General features: G+C 36.0%; 1 protein-coding gene across 1 annotated transcript in view; it reads left to right on the top strand.

The window, feature by feature from the left end:
* PDE3A (phosphodiesterase 3A) overlaps positions 1-27,487 on the top strand; it is a 371,187-nt gene that overhangs the window by 212,315 nt on the left and 131,385 nt on the right. Inside the window, 1 exon segment of the mRNA XM_006155100.3 lies at positions 12,230-12,280. Within this exon segment, the coding sequence (XP_006155162.1) occupies positions 12,230-12,280 (51 nt within the window).

Raw genomic sequence — 27,487 nt, 5'->3', positions numbered from 1 at the left:
TCAGGACACTTAAGCTATTCAGGCCTCTCATCACCAAGGGGACCCAATAATATTAAAATTTGGACTTCCCAATTGTTATGAAGAAAATCAATCTGAATCTGATTCAGTAGACTCCATAGTCATGCACATGTGTTATGTGTTACTCTGAGTAATAATGCATGAAGTTTTGTTTTAATTATAACTTTGATCAAATTTTGTAAATTATGTGTTGGCGTAGTTGAGGAATAGGTTTTTCCCATTCTAATTTAATAATAAGTAACCACTCTTATCATCTAAATTATACTTTTCTCAAAGAATTAGAAGGCAATAATACCTAAATACTATTATACAAATATTAATAGTGATAAAAATAATAGCTAACATTTAATGGATCCTTACTATGCATCAGATACAATACTAAGCCTTTTTAATAGGACACATTTAACACCCATAGGTTAGATGCTATTGTTATCTAAATTCTTGAGACATGGAAATCGAGGCACAAAGACATTAGATAACTTGTTCAAGATCATGTACAGTAAGATTGAACATCATGTCAGAGACAGGAGTTGAACCTGTCAATCTGGCCTCTAGCACTTATGCATAACCACTGTGCTGTACTTTATTAATGATTTACAGTATACTTGAATATCCTATGATGGAGCCTCTGGACTGGCAATTTCAACAATTTGTTATGCTTACATCGAGCCTAGCAGTAGCTGTATAGACCTGATAAATATTTGTTCTTTTCTTTTTTTTTTTTTTTTGGAGAGATTTTCACTGTAGGGTGCGTGCGCTCGCCAGACAGACAGAGAGAGACATAGAGACAGAAAGCGAGAAATCACCCCCCAGGGGGGATGGTCACGCCGCAATCCCTTCTCCTCCATTCTCCTCTCGGGATCTTGGGCACGCACGCACACGCGCCCGGCGTGAGTTTTAAGCCACCGGGTCCGGGACACGAACCGCGGTCGACTACGTGGGAATCCAGCGACATAGCCATTACGCTAACTGCTGGTTCCCTAGACCTGATAAATATTTGTTAAAAGAACGTTTGAATGAGAGAGTGGGTGAATGCAGGCATGAATAATTTGTACCAACGAGATGTGCAAATAGAAAATTTGGTAGAACTAAATATTGATATACAATTTAGTATACACTTTGAGGTAATGTCACAGCCAACATTTTAAAGGATGGTGAATTTATAGCATTTACTAAGGGTTTTCAAAAAAATTACATTTTTCTCTTGTTCTGTGGTTTTAAAGGAGGCAGGCTCTAGAGAGTGGAAAATGTATTGGGGAGAAATAAATCCATCATGTTAACTCTAACCACAAGCTCCTTGAAGACAAATTAAATCTGATGTCTTTTTTTTTTCCTTACCAATATACTTCAGTGCCAAGCACCTGATACTTAGTTCTGACCCAATAATGATTTATTGTTAGAAGTAGTAGACCAAGAGTAAAAAGCAAATGTGATTGTAATTGGAAGACCTAAATTGTTTTTAAGTTTGTTTATTTCACTGATTAGAGTGAGTGAAGGTGGAGGGAGACTCTTCCAACATCTCTCACACCATGTTTTACCCCCAGTCTGAACTGGTCCAGCTCACAGGGCACAGCTGTGTGTGTCCTGTGTGCTCAGGGAATCCCAAGGACAATGCACACTGGCCTTTGCCATGAGAGTCCAGTTGCATTACCAATGCACCACCCTCTGGCCCCTAACCTGTTTTGTAAATAATTATTTCCTTCAACTTTGTTTAGCTCCCAGTTTGATTGGAGAGAGAGACAGAGACAGAGACAGAGACAGAGAGAGGAAATGCGAGAAAGCAAGCCACCAGGTCCAAACAGACCATAGTCAGCCACTGCTAGTTATGGTTCTCTTTCACCACCCATACCTCATTTCCACATCTATAGAATAGGAATCTTATAACTCTGTGTGTGTGTGTGTGTGTATGTGTTTTAATAATGAAAGAATATATAAGGAAAGCATTTAGAAAACTATATAAAATATTTCTCAAAATGTGTTTGTGTTCCATGAATAATTATTAATCTCTCTTGAAACAAAAAAGAGATTATGATCAAATGCTTCTAGAAATATTTAAGTTCCTTTATTTTAAAGTTTTCCAAACTTTAACATATCAATGTGTATTGAGGCTGCCTTAGGATAATTATATTATGCAAAATATTACATGTCTATTTTATCTTATTACCATGTCTGTATAACAGATCTAACAGGGAAACAAGCATGAGACCAGTGTGACTGCATTATCATTAGTAGTACAAAAATAAAATAATAATGCACATACACACACACACACACACACACAAACTCATACAAATTAGGAATAGAAGTTATGAAACTTCTTGTAATCGAGATAGGCAAGATGTTTGAAGGGAAACTAATGGAAGCTTTGTACGATTAGTGACATGTAGGTTTAGGGTAATGATTGTCATTGTGATAACAGGGACAGAAACAGAATTTTGGAAGCATTCTAAACCAGAGTGTGAGAGCATTTTCCTCTTTATCAGAAATAGATACAGAACTTGTATTATGGGGGCTGGGATTTCAAAGTCTAGAATATCTGAATTACTATCTGAAGCTGTTGTTCTCCAGAGTTTATGAAATATATACTGGCTGCTAGGTTGGAATGCTAAGAGTTAGAATCAGGGATTTAGTATCTGTGAAGTGGATGGAATTAAGCTAGTTATCACCAACTCTGAAAGCAAAGTATCTGTTAATTTCAGTCATTCAGTACTATATTTTTAGGCTTTCGGTGCTTTCTATAAGGGATCAGTTCTAATGAATCCGTTTTACTATTTTGTCTGGAGATTTAAGATGAAGTGTGTAAGAGAAAGCTAATTATTCTGAAAACAATATGAAAGAGATTCAGATCCTAGGAACGATTTAGGAGGTTGGAAAGGCTGAAACCAGTAAGCTGAAAACACTTTCTTTGCTTCACCCCAAGAAGAAAGGGAAGGCAAGAGATGACAGCTACCTCCCCCCCACCACTACCACCAAGCCTTTGTGAATCTCTCAGAAATGTTTTCTAATGATTATCTTCATGACTCTATTCTATATAATGTAGCAGGCATTTCTGTTCCCCATGAAATCTTCAATACAAATCAGCATCACTCGTAAAGCCTTGTAGAGTGGTATTAACTTGGGGAAGTGGGGAAATGTGATAAAGCAGCTATAGTAAAGGCAGGCTGTTATAAACTATGACCTCTAGATGTAGCTGATTTACCCAAAAGAGTCTGATATGGTCTACAAGTTTGTAAATTAAATGATTGAAAAAAAGTAGCTCTTTTTCAGTATCACCTCTCTTTCTAGACCTTAAAACCCACTGTAGAATCCTGGAGGGTCTGAATAACAAAGTATGGGATCCTCAAGGATTTGTTTAGCCCCTGTGACTTAACCGCAGACCAAATGCAGTTTTACGCAGTCCATTTCTGAATAGTGAAAAGCATTCTTACACTGTCCATAACAAGAGGCAAAGGGGGGATCAAATGGTGGCACAATAGTCAACCATAACACTCCGCAAGGCAAACCCTCATGAGAAGGTTCCTGGTTGATGTCCACGAGCTCTCTGAACACCCTGGAGAGTGCCCATGATCCAAGGCTGGCTGAGACTGGGGGTGGATCATAGCATCAAGACCCTTCTGGGTATATGTATTTCTGTGAGGTCACTCTCCCCCATACCCTTTCTCTCTAATTCATGGAAGAAATGAATAACTAAATCCTTAAAAGAAAAGACAAAGAAATGAACATCATAGAGTAAGGACAGTTCTTTTTTTTTTTTTTTTTTTTTAATTTTTTGAATAGGGTCAAAGTTTTCATTTATTTTTACCACTTTTTTTTTTTTTTTTTTTTGCTACAGGATGATGAATGTGTGCTCCAGAAAGACAGAGACAGAAATCGAGAAATCACCCCCAGGGGGGATGGCTACTCCACAATCCCTTCTCCTCCATTCTCCTCTTGGGATCTTGGGCATGCATACACACGTGCCTGGCATGAGTTTAAGCCACTGGGTCCAGGACTCAAACCACGGTCGGCTACATGGAAGTTCAGCGACATAGCCATTATGCTATCTTCTGGTCCCAAGGCAGTTCTTTTAAAGGACTAAACAAAGACTGAGCTAGCCTAAAGTCTATGTCCCAGATACTCCCAGTCCTGGAGACTGCTCTTGAGTAGAGCATACAGATGGGGAGAATGGGCAGTCCCAACCCATCTTCTCATATGGAATTCTGGATCAAGAAAACATTAAATAATAAGGAAATTAAAGAAAGAATATACCAGGGAAGGAATCCAAAACAGCATATCTAGGTTGAGGAAAAAATTTTTTTCTTTCAAGGTTTTTGCTATAGGGTACATATGCTTGCTGGAGAGAGACAGTGAGAAAGAAAGTGAGAAATCAATCATCCTGCGGGGGAAGGGGGTGACCACACCACAATCCCTTCTCTGTTCTCCTCCTGGCATTTTGGGCACACACACACACATACACACACACACACACACACACACACACACACGCACCCAGTGTGATTTTCAAGCCACCAGATCCGGAACCTGAACCATGGTTGGCCATGTGGAGAATCCAGCACCTTACCCACAATGCCACCTGCTGGTTCCAGGGGAGATCTTTTAATTTGCATATCAAATTGAAAACTATATTCCATCATGTCTAATATGAAGTTAAAAGACAACCTCTGCCTTTAAACAGTTGATTACTCTTAAAAAAAAACCCATGTATGAAGGGACAATAAGTGTACTATGACTCATGTTAGGGTCATTGTGGACTATGATGTGTATTCTGTGAATTCTTATTGTATTGAATAGAATTAAGTAAGAGTTTAGAGAAAGAAGAGTCCTTGGTGCATTATTTCTCTAGAGAATATCCTTTGTAATTTTTAATTAATTGGAACTAAAGAGGAAGTTCCGGGACAATTTCAAACTAAAGGAGTAAATAGAAAATGTATATCTGTGATTACAAAGACCCAACTGCTTTTTACATTTTAGCTTAGGAACACTTAGTGGCTCCTCCAGTGCACCATGCCTGCTCCTACCTCAGGTTCTTTGCATCTTGTGTGTCCTCCTTCTGGCAGGCTTTTCCCTCAAATATGTTGTGTCTGACTCTCGCTTTATACAGGTCCCTGATAAATGTCAATTTTTAAGAAAGGACTTCTCTAATCTTATATAAACTTGGCTCTGTTCCCAGCTCCTGTCTGCCATTACCCACTTATTCTCCATTCACTCACTCTGCTTGGAGCTAAGCATCTTTCTCCTCACCTGGTATCTCCGGTGATTTTATGTTTATCTTCTTTCGTTGCTAGAATGTACAATCTAGGAGAGCAGATATGCATCTGGTTTTTCCCAGATGCGTCAGTGTGCCGAGGACCGTTGACTTGCACATTGTAGGCATACACTAAGTATTTCATTAATGAATAATGATGAGATCACAGTGGATTGTGTGGTAACTCTTGCATCCTTATATGTATAGTATTTTACATGCATGCAAAAATATACTTCTTCACCTTTCAACAAGTGAAAAAGAAGGGCTTCCCTGAGAATAAAACAAAGACAACAGGGGTGACTGTCACTCTCCATTATCACGTTTTTTACATCTAAAATCTCTCGCCTCTTTAAAGTACATGCAAAGAATACTTTTTTATTTTCCATCTAGTCATGGTTCTGAAGCTTTCATCTCTATAATAATGGCCATGGGTGATTTTATATTCCCACAGGGTCCCTAACAGGGCATTACTTTTTATATAAATGAACCAACAATGGGATAAACTAGCACAGGGAAAATGTATAAACATTAAAGGAAAATACTTTTCCTACAGAAATATACTTTCAGCTATCTTCATTTCTCATGCTAGTATTAAAAATACCTCTGCTTGGGTAGAACCTTCCTGTTTCCATGCCTCCTTCTTTCCTTCTCCTGTGAACGTTTTACATTCTGCGTTCGGCATCAGTTTTGTTTTCTTTGGAGCAAAGTGTTGCGTAACATACTGTTAGCCGGAGTCTGCAATGTAGAAATTTATTATTAAAAATAAAAGAGAAAGAGAGAGAAGAATTAATTCCATAGGTTGAAATTAACTCAGTATCAAAGAAGTGAGGATTTTCAAAATGCTTTACAGAACAGTTTGTATATGTTTTCAAGGAAGTATACCTTGTTGGGTAGGAATAATTTAAAGGTCCTCATTTGTATTGGTTAAAGGGAGTGGAGGGAGGGAAGATTTTTTTTTTTTAAGAGAGTTTCTTCATCAGTCGGAAAGGTTTTATTTGCCATGTGTAAGCATAAAATTAGTGGCATATATATCCTCAGACTTTCTGATAAGTTACGTATTAAAACGTCATTGCTTAGAGGGACAATCATAGTTAAATAGCCAACAGGGTATTTTTTTATAGATGGCGAAACAAAAACATTTTTTTTCCTGAATTAAACAGCCATGGACTCTTATCAACTAGATTTTTGTTTTCTTTATAAATTTTTGCAAGAGGACATGTGTGCTTGCCAGAAACAGAGAGAGGGAAAGTGAGAAGGAATCCCTTAGGGGAATGGTCATGCTACCCTCTGGAGATGGGGGAGAACCCCCATCTCCCTCACTCTGGGATTTTGGGCCTGCACATATGTGGTCCAGTGTGCTTTTCAGGTCACTGGACCCAGCGCTCGAACTGTGCAACTGGCTATGTGGAATCTAGCCACCCTAACCACCACACTGGCCTGGCCCATCAGCTAAAATATTTTTGAATTTCCAATGTTTTTATTCATTTTTCAGTCTCAAAATCTCTCTCTCTCATTAATATTTCCAGAAACTTTATACTAACTAATCTTAAAACCATAAGCAGTATTTCTCCATAAATAATGTTATATCCAGTTAATCAATTTTCTGACTCTTTTCTCAGAATTGATTAGGTATCATGACTTTAAAGTTTAGGTCAGATGAATTAGATTGCAGAAAGAAAAAGTTCCACAAATTCTACTTCTGTTCCCATTGTCCCCATGACTTAATATTATTATTTCCCAATCCCATGATAATGTCAAATGACTTCTTTGGTTATCTACAATTTAATACTAATCCTAAGTATCCTATTGAAAGGAATTTTTGAATCTCCTATTGATATATATCAACATCCATTTGTACTTAATTCTCAAATTTATTGACTTCATTGTGCCTGTTGTTTTCCTTACTGTTTACCGGAACTGACCACTATTTTTCATTTGCGGTGATCACTGGTCAAGAGTGTAGACACAGGGACATGAGTATGTAGTTCCTGAAACAATTGGCCTTGTGATTGTGCTTTCACAGGAATATTTACCAGTGGCCACATGCTTTATTTCAGAAGAAATAGTCTGTAATATTAAGTGATAAAGTCAATTCATCAGACTGTGGATTTTTTTTTTTGAAGCATACTCATATTTTGCTTACTTTAGTTTTTGTCCCATGATCTGAGGACAGTGTTCTTATGACAATAAAGTAAAATATTTTGTGCAACTATAATGAAAAAATATGCTCTCGTGCTAATGTGAATTGTATTCTTTTTTTTTAGAGAGAGGTATTTATTTATTATTTATTTATTTATTTATTTATTTATTTATTTATTTATTTATTACTACAGAGCGCATATGCTTACCAGAGAGACAGAGAGACAGAAAATGAATTGTCTTCTTATTCCCTCCTTTGCTCCCCACCCAAGCCCCCATCTGGATCCCTGTATCCTACAATAATGGAAGGGAGTGTAGCCTTGATGCTGTAACCTGCCCTCACAACCACCACCTCTTTATAGAACACTGTAATAAACTCCATGCATTCAATAATGACATAGCAAATGCTATATTTTGACTCATATTATTTTAATTAAAAATACAATTTTAACGGCCAAGTGTTTGATTTCCTCAAGTCTTAAGGGGGATAATATCTTGTTAATTTCCTTTGACACTCTTATTGACTAGAGAATATTCTAGTACTTCACTGAGCACATGCAGAATTAATTCCTGTTTTGTTGTATTTCATATAGCATGTAGATTTCTACAGCTGTTTTTTTTTTGGAAAAAAAATAGTAATGGCATATATTTTAAAATAGTACTATATCCTTGGTCAACTCATGTCTTTTGAATATGATAATATATAGTATAAATATATAAGAATAGAATTGCATAGATTTTTTTTTTTACTCCAAATCTCTTTCATTAGGAAATAACTCTCTGATATATATAGCACCTTTGCCAAAGTTTACTATTTTCTGCTTTAAAAGAAAAAGGCTGAATCTTTGGGGGTTTAGTTTATAAACTCTGATTTCTAGATTATTAAATTAATCTCTTCTGTAGTAAGTGATGATCCAGATGATTCTACATCTTGAATGTGTTTTTTGACTAAAAATCTACCATCTCCAAGGTAGTTAAGGGCAGAGGGCAGGGAGTTCCATGCTTTTTGTATTACAGTGCTGGTCCCAGAAAAATATTACCTTTTTGACTTACTGTCATTGTCAAATATTCTCTTTTATCAATATAGGGTGGATTATATCTGTAATTTGTGCTAGTGAGATTTATTTATCTTTTTATTGTGATACGTATGCATAGTAGAATTTATCAGTTATCCGGATCCTGTTAAACTCATCACAGGGAAGATGATAGTCATAACAGACCACCTCTTACAAGTATTCTCTTCAGAGGATTTTAATAAATCATTTCACTAGCAGCCTATTCCTTAAGTTTATTATCTCTTTAAAGTTGCTGAGAAGAACATTCGGTCTTCCTGTTATTAATGTATTCATTCTCAAGGCCTCAAGAAGGAAGATGATTGAAATGTATCAGGAATTTTTCTTGATAGTTCTAGTGAACAAGTAATTAGGTGTTCTTAATATATGTGTTTCCAAATTATACTATTTGTTTCATTAGTTGATGAGCGTTTGTAAGCTTTATTATAATCAACTTAAATTAGTATTTATGAATATTTACTAGCAGATATAATGCCAATACATCTAGAAATTAAAAAATATTGAAACATTAAAGAAATATCAATTATGTAAGCATGCAGTTTACATAATGATTATCTGGGCTAATTTACCCCAAATTGTATGCTAGCCAAACTATAATTAAGTCATTGCAATAATTTCAAACCTTACAGTGATTTACTATGTCTTGTTAAAAACGAGTAGCTTAAAATTACTTTCTTAAGGTTTTTAACTTATACTTTCAACATTTCTCATGAATTTCCTATAAGGACATTGGAAGCCAAACTTAATTGTTTTATTGTTTTCCATACTGTAATTTAATAGATAGTTGTCTTTTTGTTGGACAATAAAGTGATTAACACATTTTAATTATTGCATTTTTAAATTGTGATTTACTGATTCAAAGGGTATGTAAATTTTTAAGGCTATCACACATATTAATTTATATGTAAATTATATTTATATGTATATTATATTATATCTATATATATGTAAATATATATATGTATGTGTGTATATATATTTGCTATATACTCCTAGCAATATATATATATATCTGCTTACTTTTCTTACTTATTCTACCAAATATTCACATTATTAATTTGCTAATAAGCAACAATGTAGTATCTTGTTATTATTTATACTGAATTTTTTTCACTTCCAGTAAAGTTAAATTTTTCTATGAATATGTTGACTTTTGATATTCATCTGAAAATCATTCTTATTCTAAAAGTTGTTCTTATTCTTCCATTAATTTTCTACTATGGTTGGCTTTATTCATTTTCAAATTTGTCAGAGCTCTCAATGTACTGATAACATCCTGTGCCTATCATTTACTGCAGCTATTTTACCAACTGGACATTTGTACAGATATTTTCAATTTTTACATAGATCACTTGATCTTCTTTTGTGATTTTTAAAAGATCTTTTATAAAAAAGGTCTAGATTTTATTAAATTTTTTTTTATTTCTAAAATATGTTAAATGTTTACCTGGGCTTCATTCCAGTTTTATGTTTTTAGTTTTCAAGTCTTTGGGCCAGCACCATAGATTAAGCACTGTGTACTGGGAGCCAGATCCCACATGGCAGACCATGGTTCATATCCTCACCCCCATGGCAGTGCCCTAAATCCTGAGAAGAAGGAGAAATAGCATGATTGCTCCTCACTTGAGGCAGAAAGTGAGTGCTTTTCTCTCTCCTTTCTCTCTGGTGAGTGCCTATACCTTCTGGCAATTTAAAATAAAATAAATTATTTGAAATCTAAAATTAATGTTTAAGGTAAAGCTCTAGTTTTTTTCCTCAAAATGTCAATTTTTGTTTTCAATTTATGGAATAATTTATAGAATAGTCATTAATGTTTGAAATTTTCTTTTTCATATTTTGTTGCTTCTTATACTTGTATTTATTTCTAGCTGTCCACTATATGTCATTCACTTTTAATTTATAATTTGATTATGAAACAATTATGTAATAATTTAAGTTTTATAATATATTATAATAACTATTTATAATATATTGTGACATTTTCTCCCATCCAAGTACTAATCAGGCCCAACCTTGCTTCACTTCCAAGATCAGATCCTCATAACTTTTGCTGATATTTTTCTTGTATTGGTATATATTTAAGGTACACACATGGTGTTTCGATATACACAGTGAAGTAATTACTACATTCAGGTCAATTAACATAGTCATCATCTTACAGTTTTTTTTTATAGTAAGAATGTCTAAAAAATCTCCGGTCTTAGGAAGTTTCTGGTATACAATAGAACATGGTAACTGTATTCCTCATGCTCATAAGTGAGGTCACTAGATTTCTGTTTCTAACATAACATTAATTCTTATATGTAAAATGTATAGCCTTTTCTTTTTAAAATAAAAAAAAATCCCATTAGCTTCTGATTTAAATTGAGTAAGGTTATTTGTGTAGAACTGAACACTTAGTAATTTCACAGAATTCATTCTTTTTAACCAATTGCATTGTGTTATCAAGCAGTCAAGTTTTACCACTTTCTGTTTATGATTATCAAACATTGCATAAACAATGTTCAGGGTGTTTCATTTTTCATTTTTACTACTGGAAACATCGCAGTTGTTTGTTATTTAATCTGCTAAGAAGCCATTGCTTTTGTATAGAAAATGAGCAAGGTATAGAAATACTTTCATGGGCTATCTTAGTGAGCTAGTGTATTAGTTGTAAGTAGTTCTTCAGGTGGTACTCATGAATAGTAATTGTATTGGACAGATGAACAGTTTCATTTCTGTGATTTGATACCCAAATATTCTTCCTGTTCAATGTTATTTCCGGTAAATAAATATTCTGCTTCATAAGTGAAGTAGCTCAGAGCTATTTCAACTATAGAAATAACTCGATAATGTTTTATAGTCTGTGTTCTTTTTTTTTAATCTATATTTGGGACTTTATGGACATTTTACATGAAATAATTTACCCTTCTCATGTTCTTACAACACTATCAAAACATAATTTAAAATTATTAAAATGTACTGACTGAACCTGGTCTATGGCCTGGTGGTTGATGCGGCTAGATCCTACAAAGCTGATCATGTGGTTTGAGTCCCAGACTGATGACTCAGGAAACATACTGTCATGCGTGTACGTATTCCCAGAGTCCTGAGAAGAGAAAGAAATGGAGGAGAAGGGGTTGTGGTATGGCCATTTCCCTTGGAGGGTGCTTTCTCCCCTCCCTAGAGGAGAAGGGGTTGTGGTATGACCATTTCCCTTGGAGTGTGCTTTCTCCCCTCCCTCTCTCTCTCTGTCTCTCTCTGGCAAGTACATATATGCCTTCTAGAAAGAAAAGCAAAAGCAAACAAAATTGTATACACACACGTGTGTGTGTGTGTGTGTGTGTGTGTGTGTATGTCTGTGTATTTTATATATTTAGAGGTTTTCTGTTTTTTATCATTAATGACAGTAGAATATTACTGAATCACTCAGCGTATTTTCCTAATAAACTGAAGATTAGGGACAAATAGCAAATAGAACTTTACTTGGCTAACATCTATCTAGATGTTCTTGACAAAGAATAGTGAAATTATATATTACCCTATTTTTTCACACAGTGATAATAATATATCCTCAAAACACCTAGAAGTCGAAATAGTAACTGTCAAACCAGTTTATTATTTTAGGTATGTTAATTTATTTATGCTGGCTATTTAAGACATTCCTGTTAAACAAAGATTTCACCAGCCTATTTATTTTGAAACGAAATAGCAAAAATATTTATCATGTAAAAGAATAATTTAATTTATGGTAATTCCTATATTATCTTTACAGCTCATGGGACATTCAGAATGGGATCACAAACGAGGGCCAAGAGGATCCCAGGTAAGTTACTTTTCCTTTCTTTTCTACATTTTGTTTCTTAACACATTGAGCCACGAGTTTTCTAAAACTCAGGAAGTAATAAGTAGAAAGAAGAAGAGGAAAAATAATCATGCCATTTGTTTTTATTTAAGTTAGCTGTAATTAAAGTCTAGTTTTCAAACCCCAAAGGCAGATGCCAATGTATTCCTCCTAAGAACTTTCTGGTATCCCAGATTGGTTGTGTTTACATGAATATAGATTTTGTATTCATCTTGTCTCTGTAGAATACATTTTGATCAGCAACCTACACTCTTGATTTTATTCATTTCCTTTGATAATTTCTTCGTGTATTTTCTCCTTTTCTCTATCTTCCTGTTTTTGGTTAAATATTTTGAAATATAATCAGGCTAAACTCTGAACTAATTAGAAGATTTTGTCTCTAAATTAACTGTCTTCGTCTAAGGGAAATAGAAAGATGAAAGGACCTATTATTTTTGAAAAGAAACAAATTCTAAACCTTTCTATATTACCAGACTGTTTTCATTGTCTTACTTTATGTCTTAGGCAAGGAGAAAAGCTTCCATGACGCATTTATGCTTTTTAATGACCTAATTAGACAATGTGGATTTGTTTTGCTTCCATAATTTCTTTGCCTGACAGAATAAAGGCTGGTTTTACCCTAAGAAAATTATCTCTCCTCCTGGGGTATTTTGTAAAGAAATATAAAAATAAATTATCTCCTAGCAGCCCATGTTTACCTGGTTGTAAACATGCAAAATAATAATTAAGTGGGTAGAATTTTTTATTCTGCTACTCAGATTTTGTAAATGTCACTAAAAATATGATTTTAAAAAAAGTTAAATGTGCAGTGTCATATATATGAAATTAATTGTGAAGTGTAAGCTTTTCTCATGTTTTACAGAGCTGATGTGTGTCTGTGTTGTCATTAAGTTTATATAGATAACTATTTAATTTAGGTCACTGGAAAAATAAAACCAAGTCAATCACTTGTTTTTGTTGACATTTCAATAGCCGTGATTTTATTTCTGTCCATTTTCATTTGATTAGTAAATAACACAAACCAATTATGCCTTACTTTCTTTCCCTCGTTCTCACCTTTCTTCCTCATTTCTTCTGACCACTCTCCCTCTGCACACACCTATAATATGTTAAACCAGAATCTACTGCAAAGGATCTAGTCAGGTGATGTGGTGTTGAAGGCAGCTGGATCCCACATGGCCACAGTTCGGGTCTAGACCCTGCAAGCCTGGTGCATGTGTATGCCCAAAAATTCCAAGAAGAGAATGGAGGAGAAGGGATCATGGTGTGGGCATCCTCCCTGGAGGGTGATTTCTCACTTTAACCTCTCTCTGTCTCCAGTGAATGCATGTGCCCTATCACAAAAACTAACTAAATAAATAAAGACAAAACCATGAACATTGGTAGTATGGAGGGAACCTTTTCAGTACTAGGTGTAAAAAAAACAAAAGCAAAAGAAAGAAAGAAAAAGGAAAGGAAGAATTTACTTCAAGGGCAGGAATGAAGAGATGAGTACAGTAATGAATGTTGAGAACATTTTTCATAGCTCCAAATGAATACAAATGAGAAGATTAACAGAAGGCAGATAATCCATGGATTCTGATTGCTGCCACCAAAACCATTTTGATATTCTAAACATGCCAAGCAACTTGTTGGGGATCTGTCCCTTGAAAGTAAGGTAGTTAACTTATCTTCAGGTTTGCATATGCTATTCTATCAATAAAAACTGAAAAGAAAATCTCATGAAAGTGCAATATGCTTTTTGTTCATTTTAAACGTAATCATTGAAAACGAACAATAACAACAGTAAAAACAGAGCCAACCCTGGTGGTAGAGTCAATAGCAAATTGAAAGGCAGTGCTGGAAGCTGTATAGGTTTGGATGCCCAGGCCTTAAAACACACCAGGCACTCAGGTAGGTGCCCAGGTACTTGGGAAAGGGGATGATGATGTTATGGGATCTCATTGGATGGGATTTAGCTGACACAGGTTCTTTCCCTGTAATAGAAGTAGAAAATAGTTCTTAGAAGTGATGATATCTGAGGTGAAACTTTATAGATGGGTAAGCTTTAAAAAGAGCAAAGGAAGAGAAAGGGAAAGGAGGATACACAAGCTTGAGTAAAAAGTCCGAATTGGAAAGAGTATGGGAGGGACATATTTGGAAATATGTGAATTTTCTTTATAAATTTCTTCGTAACTTCTTTATAAATACTTAATTGGACGGGGACTGTTGCAGAAACTACTGTGAAGGAATGATCTAGAGCCCACCATACAGTATTGATTAGGTAGGAGTAGGAAGTAAGAAGAGTTAAAAGTTTGAAACGGAGTGCTCAAATCATCAGTGCCATTCTTCCAGACCAACTTAGCAGAAATACAATGACTTTTGAAGATGACCTTTCCAAAAGGGAGTTTCAGACAGATACTGAAGTGGCCATTCTGGCACTCTATAGCTGGATTAGAGTAGAAGAGATCAATAATATAGGAGTCCTAATCATACATGAGATAATTAAACTATATCAGTAGATAGACTCCCAGAAGAATCTCATAAAGAAAACAGAAGAAGGCTTATTCCTGGAGAATATCACTTTAAGGACTGGGAGGAACTTGATGTGTTCACATGGAATCAGTAGAGACCAGTGGAGGAGAAATGATCTGGAGTCGAAAGTACTGTATTATCAAGTTACACCAAAGAGAGGACTGAGACCCCAAAGATTCAGGAAACTAAAAAACAGAAAATAGCTTTAAAGGATTTAGTGATTAGGACATTAGTGAACTTTGAGAATGCAATCTTGACAAGGGAGAAGTGGTGTTGGCACCAGGCAGTGAGGTGGTAGTAACACAACTGGACCAACATAGGAAGAGTCCTGGGTTCACATCTTGGGACCTCCCCTGAGGTTACCAGGCCCCTGTGTGCTCATTATCCAGTCAACTGAGACTGGGATGGATCCCAGTGTGAAGAGCCTCCTGGGGGTGCCTCTCTCTCTGTCTCTCTCTCTCTCTCTGTCTCTCCTTATCTCTTGTGGAATAAATAAGTAGGCACGTTTGAAGAAAAAGAAGGCCTACAAAGTTGAATACAGGAATTAAGACGAGAATAGTCTAAGGTGGTGGAAAGATCTCTTGGTAGAACTGTTTTAAAAGAAAGGTAAGATTATAGAAAAAGATGGCATATGAATAAATGAAATTCTTTTTATGGTGAGTTGTGTGTCTAAGTAATTACTGGCAAGCAGAAAGGATAAGTATGGAAAAGAAATCACTGGAATTTTTCAATATCAATTTTCAGTAAGGACTGAGAAGATACTGCAGTTCAGGAAAGAGAATGCAATTCCTTCCAAAGTAGTCTATTTGGTACCTGTTGATGGGTTTTCATTATAGGCAATCAACTTTCCACCCCTCACCCCATCTCCACCATTTACACTTTATTAGCATTCTCCAATGTACTATGGAATAGTTCACCAGAAAGCACAGAGGAAAAAGCTTCAGAGAGAAATTAGAGACATCTCTACCGGAACAAGAGTGAAAAATAGGAACAGATATTAAAAAAAAGAAAAGAAAATATTGTGAGCTTCATGTTTTCAACTTTCTTGATAGAGACAGAATCATTTTTTTCTTTTGAAAGGTTTTTGCTACAGGGCACGTGTGCTCACCAGAAAGACAGACAGAGACAGAGAGATAGAAAGCAAAAAATCACTCCCCCAGGGGGGATGGCCATGACGCAATCCTTTCTCCTCTCAGGATCTTGGGCATGCACGCACATGTGCCCAGTGTGAGTTTAAGGCACCAGGTCCAAGACTGAAACTATGGTCAAATACATGGGAGTCCAGTGACATAGCCATTACACTAACTACTGGTCCCAGACACAAATCATAACAGGAGACTATAATAGTAGAAAATCTTCAATGGTATGAAGTACATGGAATAAATGTTTTAGATATCTAAAAAGGGAGACTGACTTGATACTAATCATCGTGAAATGCTTGGAAGAAAGCAGAGAACTGTCCCAGAAATGAGTGTACTGACCTGCAAGGTAAATGTTAACACATTTTACTTTAATTATAAAGTAAAACATTAATATATAGTGGCCATTTATTTAGCCTTTGAGAAATCACAAATGAACAAAATAACTATAGCTTCAAATGACAATACAGTTTTATCCAAGTCAGCCTTAATCATTTCTAGGATAGCGTTAAGCTTATCCTGACTTTCTGTTACGTAGTTAATAAAGAAGAGATTTTCTCAAATTTGCCTTCATCATCCAAAATTATACGATAGATGCTTTATCACAGAATTTATGAAGGTAGACCTGTCATATTAAATACAAGTCATGCAGAAAAATACCTGTCTTGCTTCAAATAAATTCTGACACATATTTGCATATGACTGTTTAGACAGCAAGAATTTCACTCTAGTTGACTTATTTGACTTTATTCATATTCTCTGACGTCATTTGGTAGCTCACTTGCTGACTTTTCTACTTTTTGTTTAAGTATATACTCTCATACAGTAGGTCATCATCCAAATATAGCAAAGATGCTAAATGATAAATAAACGTCCAGCAGCATGAAAAACTCTTTCATCTGGCAGTGTTCCCAGTAATGCCAAATAAAGTCAGGGGAAGAAATTCTCAGAAGCTGTTCATTGTTTTTTATTCTCCCTTTAAATTGTTAGAGAAAATTTCCTTCAGTGGGAAGTTAAGAGGGACGATAGAAAATTACTCTCTTTTGAAGAGCTTAAATGTGGTAGAAGAGATTGTAGAGAGCCAATAATTTATTTATCACTTAGTTGGAAGTTCTTGTGGGAAAGATCAGTCCAATTGCTGAGTTTGTAAACGTCCTAAAATTATAATGCTCTAGGAATCAGTATGCCTAAATGGAATAACAGGTTCTTTAGTCATTTAGTGCATTACTGATCTCTTCCTACCAGCCAGACTAACTACTAACTACTAACTCAGTAGTCTTAAATAAATAATACTTACCTAAAAAGAACAACTTTTTATGTGAGCCATCCAGTCATCAAAAGTTTGCAGTATTGGGAACCAGCAGTTAGTGTAATGGCTATGTCGCTGGACTCCCATGTAGTCGACCGCGGTTTGCATCTCGGACCTGGTGGCTTAAATGTCACGCCAGGCACGTGTGCGTGCGTGCCCAAGATACCGAGAGGAAAATGGAGGAGAAGGGATTGCGGCGTGACCACCCCCTGGGGGGTGATTTCTCGTTTTCTGTCTCTATGTCTCTCTCTGTCTGTCTGGCGAGCGCACGCGCCCTATAGCGAAAACCTCTCAAAAAAAAAAAGAAAAAAGAAAAAAAAAATAGATTGAAGTCTTTCTTTTCATAACAAGATTCTGATTAATATGTGACTACAAAATTAAAGTGTATACAATACAAGATGATAGCTGAATGTTCTGGTTTAAAAAAATTATTAACTGCTGGGACCAGCAGTTAGTGTAATGGCTATGTCGCTGGACTCCCATGTAGTCTACCACGGTTGGAGTCCCGGACCTGGTGGCTTAAACTCACGCTGGGCGCGTGTGCACATGTTCCCAGGATTCCAAGAGGAGAATGGAGGAGAAGGGATTGCAGCGTGGCCATCCACCCTGGGGGGTGATTTCTTGCTTTCTGTCTGTCTCTGTCTTTCAGGTGAGTGCACGCGCCCTATAGCAAAACCTTCTCAAAAAAAAAAAATATTAAATGCATTAGACTTTTGGTATGCTTAAAAATAATCTGTGGTCTATTTGTGGTCTTTAGTTGTCTACCATGTTCTGAAGGCTCCAAACTAAAAATTTTAGAATGCAGCCCAGTCACACTGACACATGTTGGCTAAACACAGGCTGAAAAATGTGTTCTGTGGCATGGGATGACAGGGAAGCCTGGCTTAACTTCTTGCCCAACCAAAAGGCTCAGTGTAGTATCAGCAACTCAGGAGGGTAAGGCAGGAAAATCACAAATTCAAGGATGGCCTGGGCAATATAGTGAGACCCTGTATGAAAAAAGAGGTGAGAGTGACCTTGTGCACTTATGGTTCCAACTGGGGGGCTGAAGCAGGAGGATCCTTGTATGTTGAGACCTTGTCTTAAAAAAAAAAAACAAACAAGGGAGAGGGGTAACCAGCAGATAACATAATGGTTATGTCGTTGGACTCCCACGTAGTCAACCGAAGTTCAAGTCCTGGATCTGGTGGCTTAAACTCATGCCAGGAATGTGTGTATGTGTGCCCAAGATCTTGAGAGGATGGAGGAGAAGGGATTGTAGTGTAGCCATCCCCTCTGGAGGGGGATTTCTTGCTTTCTTTCTGTTCCTCTTTGTCTTTCCAGCAAGCTCACACACCTTATAGCAAAAACTTGTCTTCAAAAAGTAAATAAATAAATAAACAAACAAAAAGATAAGAAAGAAGCATCTGTCCAGATTAGTTAGCATTTGCAGCACTATTTTAAGCAGCAAGGAGGAACTTTGATGGTATGGCTTCATAATTCTGTTTTTATCAGAAAAGGCATCTATTAAAAATAGCTATTCATGTTGATTAGACTAATTATTTGCCTATTAATGTCTTAATTCAGAGACAAGTTAAGTCTTCTTTTTTTCTTTTTGTTTTCCCTTTGCATTTGAGTACCATAATATTTTTAATTATGATTTCTGATTTACATATATTCGATTTATATCTATGTAGGGTATGGTATGGTTTTTCAATGCATGTATGGGTGTGTACTAATCAAATCAAGGATATATACATATTCATTATGGCAGAACTGAAGGTCTGAAAACATAGAAACAGAGTAACACTAGGTACCGGAAACTGCAGATCAGTTCTTCTTTTCTATTAATAGACTGAATAATTTGTCTTTAATAAGATAGTGTGAAGAGTAATTTAAATGTCTTCCAGATTTATCTGGAATAATGTCATATAAATCTATTAAAGTTCCCTCCTTTTAATACATTAGTAGAAAGATGACCAGCCATATTTTTAAGTAATTATTCCAAGAGATTAACATGACCAGATGGGGAGTCCATTTTTATATCTCTCAAATGCCTAATCTCTTATCAAAGAATTATTTATGGCCTAAATGAAGGTGGCTTCTAGTGTTACTTTTTCCAAAATCATAGCATCTTTCACTTCATTTTCTTCGTATACATGGTGCTATATATTAATCTAATAATTGGACATTGATCCAAAGATTGTTTCATTTTTAGCAACTCTCCAATGAAAACCTTTAGTTTTTTTTTTTTGTATTTTTTTTTGTATGTGTTATGTTGTGAAATTTGTTTGAATTTTGTTTATATGGACAGGAAAACTATATAACCAATATATGCTTGAGCCCTATGCATTATAGTGGTGTTTTTGACTTCTTGACCACTTCAGAAGAGCTTGTTCATTGAATCCTCCTCTAAGTGTTTTAAATGGTACTCATTAGTAAGATCTATACAATGGGACAATCATTGTTTTTTTTTTACATTTTCCCCTAGCCTGTAAAATTGCTTTTATTTGGGTATAGCTTAGTGTTATGCCTTTAATTTACATTAATAAACCTTATAAGACACAGTTTTAGAATATTTATCGTGATGTGGGTATTGTTAGCAACGTACGGAGTATCCGCTACAGGGACATTTCATGTTGTCTTTGTTCTCAGGGCAGGGAAAACTGTGTTTCTCTGTAATGACTGAAATCGTTGGTTTATTACTTCTCAAGCATTCCTGGTCCTACCCACTAGATGCCAGAAGTAACCTCCAGCCCTTATAGCGATAACAAAAAATGTCCCCAGACACTGTCAGATGTCCCCTGAGAGGCAAAATTGTTTCTGGTTGAGAACCACTAAGATTACAGCACAATCTCCTTGCCATGCATATGGAAGATAGCAAATAAATATTTACTGATTAATTTTGACACTTTATATGGGAAAATGCTTCTCTGAGGATTTATGCTTTCAGGCTTTCATGTTCCCTCTTTAACTACCATACTACCATTTTAGAGAATGTGTTCATTTCATTGTGAAATAGTTTCCTCAGTAGAATCTTGTCCTAGGAAACTAAGAGGAAAATACATTCTTCCCACATTTATACATTCGACAGCTAGAGAGAAGTGACCCTGTCCACATATTTGTTAATGGGAACATGGGTTTTTGGATGAACTGATGGATGACCTTGACTAAGTCACTTTTTACTAAAGGCTGTGGTCTCTTTAAAAGAGCATCGATGAACAAGTCTACAGAAATAAAAGGGAAAATTGCCAATGGCATTTATGATTTTATTTTTCCCATGTTTATAGATTGGGAGACATGTTGTTTAATACTTATTGAATGACCCTCTTATCTTGTGGACTGTGGACATCATTCACATGACATGTGCATTGCCTTATGCTTGCTGGACCAGATTGTAACCTTATATGAGACAAAACACAGCAAAGAAATAAGCAGCCATTGAGAATCAGTGTTTATCTTCAGGAACTCTAAATAGTTCAAGCAAAAATCAAACTTACTAAGAATACAGAAACATATTTTGAGAAAACCAGAAACAATAATAAAACTTTATCATGTTAAGTCACACAGTTGGTGACCACTTTTGCAAACATGGCTTTTATCAATGTTCTTGTTATCCCCAGATATCTTGATGTAGACATTAAGATAATTAATTAATTAATTAATATAAATATTTTGCAAGTAAGTTCCCCTAAAGTGAGTGATCACACTCTGGAAATTAATTTTGTAGCTCTAAAGTTTGTTTTCTACTTGCTAAAATAACAGAAGAAAAATATACTAATATGAGAATAGTTGCTTTATTTGAATTGTAATATTTGACAAACTAAAATTGCTTTGATTGTATATGCTGGGTGACTTTGTGTAATCTCTGGCCTAGAGTAAGATCTTGCTTTTTTTTTTTTTATTAATCATAAAAACATGCCCTACAAAGAAAGGTTTAGGGGTGTATTTTTTATTTTTACTTACAGATAAAATTGAAAAAAACAGTGCCAAATATAACTAGATTTTTATTGAAGAGGAAAAAAAGTAAGACTAGGATATATTGATGAGAACAGTCCATCAGATAGCAGTAGGTAAAGGTGAGGTGAGAGTGTCATTGGGCAGTTAGAAGACAAGTTACCTAGAGAAGGTGAATTAAGGTAAAGGAAATGGGAAATGATCGATTTTTTTAGGATGAATATCAACATCTGTTTTTGTAAACTACCAAAAAGGACCACAATATAGGATTTTAACATATTCTTGATCCAATTTTTAGAAGTTTGGAGAGAGTTAGGCCAGCTGGTGATGTGGTGGTTAAGACAGCTAGATCCCACACAGCCAACTGGACCCCACAGCTTGAAAACCATGCCAGATATGTGTAGATGCATGGCTGAAATCCGGAGAGGAAAATGGAGGGGAAGGGATTGCGACATGACCATCCCCCTGAGGAGTGCTTTTTCTCTCTCTTTCTTCTCTTCTCTCTCTCTCTGTATCTCTGTAGTGAGCATACGTGCCCTTTAGCAAATTAAAAAAAAATCTTGGAATCAGCAGGTGCCATGATGGTTAAGGTACTGGACCCCACATGGCTGACCATGGTTTGCGTCCCAAAAATGGCAGCTTGATTTTTCACTTTCCCTGTCTCATCTCTCTTTCCTGCTCTCACTCTCTCTCTGGTGAGTGTGTGTGCTCTATAGCAAATAAAAAATAATTATAAAATATTTAAATAATTAAAAAAAATATCTTATTCATGGTGCATGGATTTTTCTTTACCCTTATTCTAGGGTACAGTGTAAAAGGTTACTTAGGAATATTTCCCACACAATTTTATATAGTCAGGGTCAACCCCATTGCCTAGTGGTTAGGGAAGCTGGATTCCTCATGGCTTACTACATGGTTCAAGTCCTGGATCCAGAAGCTTGAGAAACATGCTAGGTGCATGTGTGTGTACTTAAAATCTTGAGACGATGCAGAAAAGGGGGAGGAGGGATTGTAGCATGCCTGTATTCCACTGGAGGTTGCTTTCTTTCTCTCTCTCTCTCTATCTCTGGGGAGAGCATATGCCCTCTGGCAAATTAAGAAGGAACTGGACAGGATATGGCCCACATATTTATGCTGTACCAAGGTCACTATGGTCTTGCCCCACATCAAGCTGAAAATGGTCACCACTGACTGGACACTTGTCTCTATTGGGAAAAATGATGCTTCACTTTGTCTCTAAATTCTGCATTGGTAGATTGGTTCAGTAATAAATATTTGAGACCTTTAAAAAAATAAAAGAAGAAAAAGTAAAGGTTTTATACTGTCATCAAACTTTCTGATTTTTTGAAAAATGTTACATGGGCAGAACAAAGATGGTTTAACAGTTCTGTTTTCATCATTAGACAAGTGTCCCATTTTATGTAGACTACAGCCATCATGTAAACTTGAATCCAAGGGACTGAAGATAATTATTATGAACAAACTCCTGGAAGAACATTAGAGATATTAACAAACTGAAGTTGTCTTAAAAGTCACAAAACTGGAGCCTGCAGGTGGCAGAGTGGTTAAGGCACTAGACTTCCATGTGGTGAACCACTGTGAAAGCCCCAGACCTGGCAGCTTGAAACTCACTCTGGGTGTATGCATGTGCATGCCCCAAATCCTAAGAAGAGAATGGAAGAGAAGGGATTTGGCATGGCCATCCCCACTGGAGACTGATTTCTCACTTCCCCTCTCTCTTCATCTCTCTCTCTCTCTGTCTTTCTGGTGAGGGCATATGCTCGATAGTAAAAAATCTCTCTTAAAAAAAAAAGGATCACAAAACTGAATGTTCTTCAGTATACAGTGTACTCTGGATGGAAAGTCTCATTTTGTATGCTGTAATGATGTACAGTGAATGAATGCAAATAAATAAATAGAAATTAAAAAAAAACCCTGAATGTTCTTGTTAGGTTTGACTTCCTAGATCATATGGGGTTTTTTAATCTTGTTTTTTATGTTTCTTGAATTTTTTGTTTTGTATTTCATTACACAATGACCATGTCCTAGAAAGCTGATGTTACAAGTTAAAGTTTTTTTGATTGGAAATCTGCAGGTTAGCAACTAAATCACAGCAGTTTGCCCACTGAATTCTGTGGCCCTCTGGTTTAATACATCTGGGTGACAGTTTGTACTTGTGTCTCTTCAGTTATCTTCATTTTAGAATTCCGTAACTGAGTGCTTTTTATTTTATTTTAACTCTTAATTTAGAGAAAGTTGTTTACACAGTAGCAATGGTACACACTTAAAAGACCACTTGGAAAATAGTTTGGGAGAAAAAACTTTCAGAAGATTGTGGGTGAGAAAAACAGAGTAGAAATGTCAAAAGTAAACCAAAACACATGATCGGTCAGGAAGGCAAAGTATACGCAGATGTAAAAGCTCGAGTTCTCCAAGGATTCGGGAGCAGAGGAATGGAAGGCAGTTGTCCTAACCACGATGATGCAGAAGAGACCCAAGGGACAAAGAGTGGTAAATATAGAATAGCCATCTTATGAAGCAAGATAAGGACATGGGCATTAGAGCCATTATGAGAAAGTTGGAAATGTACACAAAAGACATTGATTCTGGGAAGAACAATTTAGGGACTTGCCATATCTTCAATCCAGTCAGTTGGTGACTTAGTGCTCTAACTCGTTGATAAGTTCCCCTCCTACCCCCACCCCCAGAGATTTTTGCCATAGGATGTATGCACTTGCCAGAGACACAGAGAAAAACAGAAAGAGAGAAAGTGTGAAAATCACACCCAGGGAGGATGGCCACACCACAAAACCCTCTCCTCCATATTCCTTTTGGGATTTTAGATGTGCACGCACACACGCCTGGTGTGAGTTTCAAGTCACCTGGCTCAGGACTCGAACTATGGTCGATTACGTGGGAGTCCAGCAACATAACCATTACGCCATCTGCTGGTCCCATTGACAAGTATTTTAACAAATTCCAATTAATCATGTAAGTTTTTGAAGTCTAATCCTATGACAGTTTAGTTGTCTTTCTGATGTATTGGGTCGTTGAATCCTATGACAGTTTAGTTGTCTTTCTGATGCATTGGGCCATTGGAAAAGTCACGCTACATCTTTGCATAGAAAAATGCATCATGACTTCTCCGATGACCCAGTAGAAATATATAGCATGACTTTTAAGTTTTGCTGAATATGATTATTCAGCAATCTTGTTTGACAACCTAGCATATAGTGACTCTTAATAGCTATTTGTAAAAGTGAAAAGTTGGTATAGCTTATGCATTTAAAGTATAATTTATTTAAGTAAGTTTTCCTGAACCAGTATAGCATCAAGGAATTTCTGCCAATCCTGAATAACATATAACAGGCCATCAGATTTGGTGAAATAATTTCTACCGCTCAAGTAATGGGGTCAAAAAGACTTTCACTTTATGTTATTCTTTTTTTAAATTAGACTTTACTATTTTGAAGCACACAGGTGATGTGAGATTCCCTCATTTTAACATTCACAATGCCACATTGTCAGATAGTATTGTATTATGTTGTCTCTAAGCTGATATGGTTTGGAGAGGAATTTATCACATTGGCATTAATTAAGAGGAGATGGTGTTTAAGTATACTTGTTTCTAATTATTGTCAAAGCATGTAGCCCCTTTTCCCTCCCCTTCCATTTTCCCTTTTCTCTTATTACAAGAAAATTTTAAGTACAGAAATGATCCTATCTCACACAGCTCAGGGATCTGAATTTACATAAGGACTCGAATAGAATGTATGACACATGATGTGACCAGGCTTTTTCTTTTCTTTTTTTTTTTTTGCTATTTATTTGGCTTAAAATCAATGGAACAAACTGAACTTGGCATAGCTATTTCTGTTCAAAAAGAAGAAAAAATATATAATTTTACCATTTCTTATGTTTTGATCTTGGCACTGTGACTTTTGTTTATGGAAAAAGACAGGAGAGGAAAAAAGCATTATTTTAACCTCACATGATATCATGCCAAACTAAAATTTCCTTAAAAAGCATTTGTTCTTTTATTCTTATTATTTCAATGCAAATGGCTACTCATTTAGTGTAAATTTGAAACAAGAAACAACATTAATATCCTCTCTCTTTTTAATGCCAGAGGGCATGAGCGTACACACAGAGTGAAAAAAAGAGACCCCGATAGGACCTGTTCTTGCTCGTTCCTCCTTCCTGTCATGGTCACACGCAACGTGCCTGTCATGTTTTTTTAAGCTGCTGAGGCTGGGATTCAAACATCAGCCATTGAGAACTGGCTCCCATATCTTCTGGACTAAGGGGCTAGACGTATGTTTTTCAAAAATAGCATTGTAGGTTTCAATGCATCACTACAATGACAAGTTAATAGACATAGCCTGTGAGAATTCGGTTTCTGTACCTGTATGTTAATAAGAGAAACCCTTCATTTTATTATGGATATTATTTCCTCTTGATACGTTTTATTGGCATGAAGGAAAAGCATTAAGATTAACTTTCAATTAAAATGATAGCTATTGTTAAGCTCCTTTATATGTGCTTTCTAGAGATTACTAATTTAAACATCAGCTATTTTAACAGGAGTAGTTTTTCTACCAAGTATTAATAAGGAAAATAGGATTTTTTTTTTCAGAAGTTTTTGCCTTAGGGTGCATGTGCTCTATGGGGGGAGAGAGAGAGAGACAGAGACAGTGAGATGGAGAATGAAAAATCCCCCCCCTCCGGGGGGGGGGTTGGCCACAATGCAATCCCTTCTCCTCCACTCTCTTCCTGGGATCTTGGTCATGCACAAACACGTTCCTGCCTGAGTTTCAAGTCACCAGGTCTAGGACTGAATCTTGGTCGGCCAGGTGGGAGTCCAGCGACGTAACTGCTTTGCCATCTGCTGGCCCCCAATATAGGAATTTAAGTAGTGTCTGTGACTTTCAAATGTTTAAAAGATTCTGTGTTTATCATTTTATGCACTAGTGGTCATGAACATTTTAATCATAGGAAGTAAGTAACTTTACCAAAATTAACACTATATTATCTGTATAGTTATAAACACAAGAGGGGGCCCTGTTTGTTTCATTAGTTACCAAACAGTTGAAGTCTTTCTCTCTCTCTCTGTCTTCTCCTCTCTTTTGTATTTTGCAATATTTCAAACATATAACAAACTAGTGACTGATATACCCACAATTTATTTTCAATGAATATTAACATCTTAATATGCTTAATTTATTTGTTAATTGATAGCTGAACAATTGCTTAGAAATATTTGTATTAAGCTTTTTTTTCTTAACATATACATTTTTCTCAATAATTATGTGTTTAGTTAAATTTATTTCACTATATTTGACTTTAGGAAAATCGAGAGAATAGAAAAAATTAGAGAATATAGAAAAGAATTGAAGAATATAGAAGAGATTGATTTTTCAAGAAGACAGATGCATGTGTTGATTTTCATTTCTTACAGCTAATATAGTGAGATACATATATGTGTCATATATTTTTGCTGGTAGTGGTGTTATAGGTCATGCACACAGGCTAGGGAGAGAGAGGCAAAGTGAGAAATCATCTTCCTGGGGGAATGGTCATGACACATTCTCTTACCTCCTATTCTTCTCAGGATTTGGGGTGCATGCACACACACCAGGCATGGTTTTCAAAACACTGTGTCAGGACTCAAACCATGGAGTCAGCCATGTGGGATTCAGTGCCTTAACCTCCATGCCACCTGCTGACCCCCAAGTAATATATGCTTTAATACCATTTGGAGAAAGCTGGTCTGTGACCACTGTATTAATAAATAAGCATGAAGAAGTGGTTTACCATAATGCATGAGTGTAGTTATAAGCATATTCTTTACTAAACAATTAAGTCATTATCTCTTTGGAGATACTAAAAAAAATACATAAGAACGTTTTATTTTTACTTTTTTTAAAAAAATAAATTTTTAAATTTACTTTTACTTATTCATTCATTTATTTAATATAACCAGAGAGAGATACATGGGGGAGTGAGATAGCAAGTCACCAGGTCCAGGACTTGCACTGTAGTTGGCCATGTGGGACTGTTCAGCACCTTAACCACCATGCCACCTGCTATTACCCAGAAAGTGAGAAATCACCCGCCAGGGGGGATGGCCACGCCGCAATCCCTTTTCCTCCATTCTCCTCTCAGGATCTTGGGCACACGCACACACACCCAGTGTGAGTTTAAGCCACCGGGTCCAGGACTTGAGCCGTGGTCGACTACATAGGAGTCCAGCAACATAGCCATTACACT

Source organism: Tupaia chinensis, unplaced genomic scaffold (genome assembly GCF_000334495.1).
Source record: "Tupaia chinensis unplaced genomic scaffold, TupChi_1.0 Scaffold000434_1, whole genome shotgun sequence".
Lineage (NCBI taxonomy): Eukaryota > Metazoa > Chordata > Mammalia > Scandentia > Tupaiidae > Tupaia > Tupaia belangeri.
The sequence above is the reverse complement of the archived record's forward strand: the minus strand, read 5'-3'. Positions and strand labels throughout refer to the sequence as shown.